The sequence below is a fragment of the Lactuca sativa genome, chromosome 1 (assembly GCF_002870075.4).
Source record: "Lactuca sativa cultivar Salinas chromosome 1, Lsat_Salinas_v11, whole genome shotgun sequence".
In the NCBI taxonomy this organism is placed as follows: domain Eukaryota; kingdom Viridiplantae; phylum Streptophyta; class Magnoliopsida; order Asterales; family Asteraceae; genus Lactuca; species Lactuca sativa.
This window is the reverse complement of record NC_056623.2, coordinates 236,963,540-236,967,286: the sequence shown is the minus strand read 5'-3', so window position 1 is coordinate 236,967,286 and position 3,747 is coordinate 236,963,540. Positions and strand designations below refer to the sequence as shown.

General features: G+C 35.6%; 1 protein-coding gene across 1 annotated transcript; it reads right to left on the bottom strand.

Annotated features, from left to right (window-relative positions):
• Positions 1–1,298: 1,298 nt before the first annotated feature.
• LOC111899284 (uncharacterized) lies at positions 1,299–3,188 on the bottom strand. The gene is made up of 7 exons (XM_023895143.3): positions 2,907–3,188; positions 2,698–2,764; positions 2,483–2,529; positions 2,299–2,386; positions 1,919–2,052; positions 1,737–1,835; positions 1,299–1,644 (listed from the first exon to the last, which is right to left on the bottom strand). The coding sequence occupies exons 1-7, from the start codon at positions 3,126–3,128 to the stop codon at positions 1,570–1,572; spliced, it is 732 nt and encodes a 243-aa protein (XP_023750911.1). The 5' UTR covers positions 3,129–3,188; the 3' UTR covers positions 1,299–1,569.
• Positions 3,189–3,747: the final 559 nt, after the last annotated feature.

The window sequence follows — 3,747 nt, the reverse complement described above, 5'->3', positions numbered from 1 at the left end:
TTCGAATCTTGAAGAGGAAGATAATTAACCCAAGAACTTAAACCTAGATTCTCTTTATCTTCTCTCTTTATCATTTGAAACACATCCAACGCACACATCGTTGTTCTGCAAAAATTAGAAATCTCCTGATTCAAATGGGTTTTGAAATTGTTTAGGGTTTCTTGATGTTCGATTTTCGGTTTGTGAAACGATTTTCCAAATTCGAGTTAGGGTTTCGATTGCATGTTGAAGATCCGCCTGTTCTTCAAGTTTTTTTCCGTCATAGCAGATCTTGACTGTTGTACAATATTATCACTTCTGATTCAAACAAAAACTCAACACTTACCAACAGATTTACCATATTTAAAGACGAAGATTCGGATTTTTAAACGAGTGTACCAATCTGAAGATCAAAAGGGTCGTGTTAATCAAACCCAACTGGGGAAAACTCACTACAATAGATTAGTTATTGTTGTTGCTTTTTGAACTTATCAGGAACTTTTTTACCCTTTTCTTTGTAGGGTTTTACTTTGTAGGGTTTTACAAACACACTAATGTAGCATAGCATATGAAATGTGAGTCTCCTTTCACAAGTATGAGTTTAACAGTTACTACGTAAACATATGTGATGAATCTAATATGGGATCTAAACAGGCCATACATGCTACGAAAGAAAAGAAACAAGATTTAAGAAACATTTTTTGAAATTATTTTTATGTGATTTAACAATGGAGAAGATTGAAACAAAAAAACGGAAATGTCGCCGGAGAAGATAACCGAAGATGTCGTCGGAGCTTCCATCCACCGGAAAAGCCGTCGGAGGTGGAACTAAACCCCCCAAAATAGGTTTTACCTGCTATTGTAGGTAGTACTAGTATGTTTTAAACAAAAAAAAAAAACAAGTTCAATGGTTAATAATCAACCAAAAAAAGTTAAGTGACCAAATATATACAAAAGATATAGTTGATTAACCCTTTCAAGTCATTATCTATTTTAGTAAATAAGGGTGTTTATTTAGCTAACTCCTTGTTTATAACAAGTTATGGACATTGTTTATAACAAGTTATGGACATTGTAAGCTTTTTGATGTGATTAAATGGCTAAGTATTTATTCCAAGAATGAGTCCAAGCATGCTTAACACTTGTCTCATGAAGTTTTGAAGCATAGGTGTTGTACACCAAGCTATCTATATGTTTAATACTAGCCACAAAAGGCGCACTTTCTCGGACATCTGGCGAGTCATGACAACATGAAATGTGAAGCATTAACCCATCTAGAAACACATCAAAATATAGCAACCTATTGTGCTAGTTGGTCATTATCGAAAATCAAATTGTGGATTTAAGTTATTTGAGTTACAAGATCAAGAAAAATGCACACATCACAATACACTTTAAATGACCTTCAACTTGCTTGACCCATTTTAAACCCATTTCATGTTTGTCTACAGTTCCAACTTTACCCATTTGATATCAATACAATGAAACCCCAATTGTTTTAAATAACACAACAATTTGTGGTTTCAAGTCCATATAAATAACTCTTTGAAGGTTGAATCAATGGTTTATTTAAACACGAAATGATTTCACTCATTGCTTTTTAGGGTACTCCCTTGCTCCAAAAATGGTCGATCCAATTCTCACATTTGTACTTCCCATTTCAATCTACATAGATGACAAAATATTAGATTACATCTGTCACTTAAATAATTTCTACAGTGTCAAGATTATTTCCTGGAATTAGAAATTTCACTTACAGCTAGCTCAAAGTCGCTTGACATGCCCATTGATAATTCACATTGTTCTTCAGGTATTCCAAGGGCATTGCATACCTCACTTCTGCAGTTTGCTAATGTCTGAAAAATGCTTTGATTATGAGGACATGTGAGGAAAGAAAATATGTAAAAATATAAAGATAAGTGTTTAGAATCGATTTCACCTTGAAGTTCTCTGGAGTTGAAGTGTAATCTGGCATTCCGATTGTCATTAACCCACAAAACTCAAGGTTTGTGCAGTTTGAAGTAACATGTTTCACAAGCTCCAAGCACCCATTTGGGTCAACTCCAAATTTTGCTGCAAGGAGGGTATTTTGGTCTTTTAACAAATAAGGAAATAAAAGATAGTGAAGTTCTTTCAGTCTTGGAAGGAAGTAAGAATTTCATGAGCGTCCATCCATTGGCAACCAAACATGCCATGGAATGGAATCTTGAATTCCAATTCCATCATGGACCAAACGCCCTCTTTAGTTGAAGATTTTCAAGAGATAATATTTGCAAATGGGGTTGAGTCATTGAAGTAATTAATGTCATGTTCACTCACATGTTTCTCCACTTGTATTAACCTGGACTAACACCTTCAAAGGTTTCCTTCCAATGTTCCCAATAACTCGATCAAGATTGTTTGCAATCTACAAAAAAAAAAATTGAAGAACAAATAACATATACTGATTCAAAAAGCCTGGTTGATACAATTTCTTAAGTATAACAAGGAATATTGGTATTACCTTTTCATCATCTACAGTTTCCACCATGAACAGATTTGGTACTCCAGCTGCACATCAAATTATAGCAAGATCAAAATGTTAAACATGCTCCCACTATAAATAAGCAAAAAAAGAATTGAGAAATTGTAATTTTTTTCTCTTACTCGGCATCATGAATTCAAGTTTCCTAATTGCTACTGTGTTACAACCCTAAATAAGAGGCCTATAACACTTACTCAAGAGAGGTTTCACTTTGTTGCTCTGTAAATTCCCAATAAAGTGCCACTCAATGTCTTCAGGGAGCTGCAAATTTAATCAGATTTTTTGCTTTAGTATGTTCATCACTACCTAATAAAGGCAAATTACTTGTTCAGTAATCAAAACCCTAAATTTTTACAGTTTCGAAATTGCTGGGATTAAAATTAGATTAAAAGAAGATGATAACCTGAGGTGCTTTTTCGACGATTTCCTGGACGTAGTTTTCACCAAAATAACGGTGTCCGGCGTCATAGACTTCCTGCAGGAGTGAAACGGGTTTTGTTTTACTAACGGCGACGACTTTAATCCGATCAGGAACACGCGAGGATCTTTCAGCGGCTTGTTTGACGCGATGAAGAACTGACCTAAGAGCCGTCGCTGCAACGCCATCCATGGCGGAAGCTGCCATCGTCAGATACCCTCAGGGTTGATGTTCTTCCCGTCTTCTTTTTCTCTTTCATTTTCGTTTGAGTGAGATGAATTCAAAAGTGGGCCAAATAGACTATTTGAATTTTGAATGCACCTGACCATTTGAGACTTCATGATGGCCCATCCAGATCCAGCCCATCATAGGTCCAATAATATATTACTGTGTATAAGTTTTTTTTTTTTTTGGCAAAAATAAGTTATCTTATTGAAATTTAACCTATAGTAAAATCGTAAAAATAGTTAATAGAAGTATATAAAGTAATCGATAAACTAATTTGATGTCATGGGGTCAAATTTGTAACCTATTCAGCATTCAATTAGCCTACAATCAAGAGTAAGTAGTCAAATGGGACTAGGAATGGGCACGAAGCACTTGCAAATAGATTAGGGTCAAGCATCCCGAGAGGCTAATGACATGGTTATGGATGAGAGCTCAACATATTGATCGATGTCCGTGCGGCGTCCTGGGTCCTCCATGTATTATGTTTATCTCGGTAAATGGCCTTCCCTTATACGTATGTTAACCGGTTTTCGCATGGACTTAGGCTTGTCAGGGAGGCATCAATAACTCTAGACCATTTTTTGTCTAACCCACATGG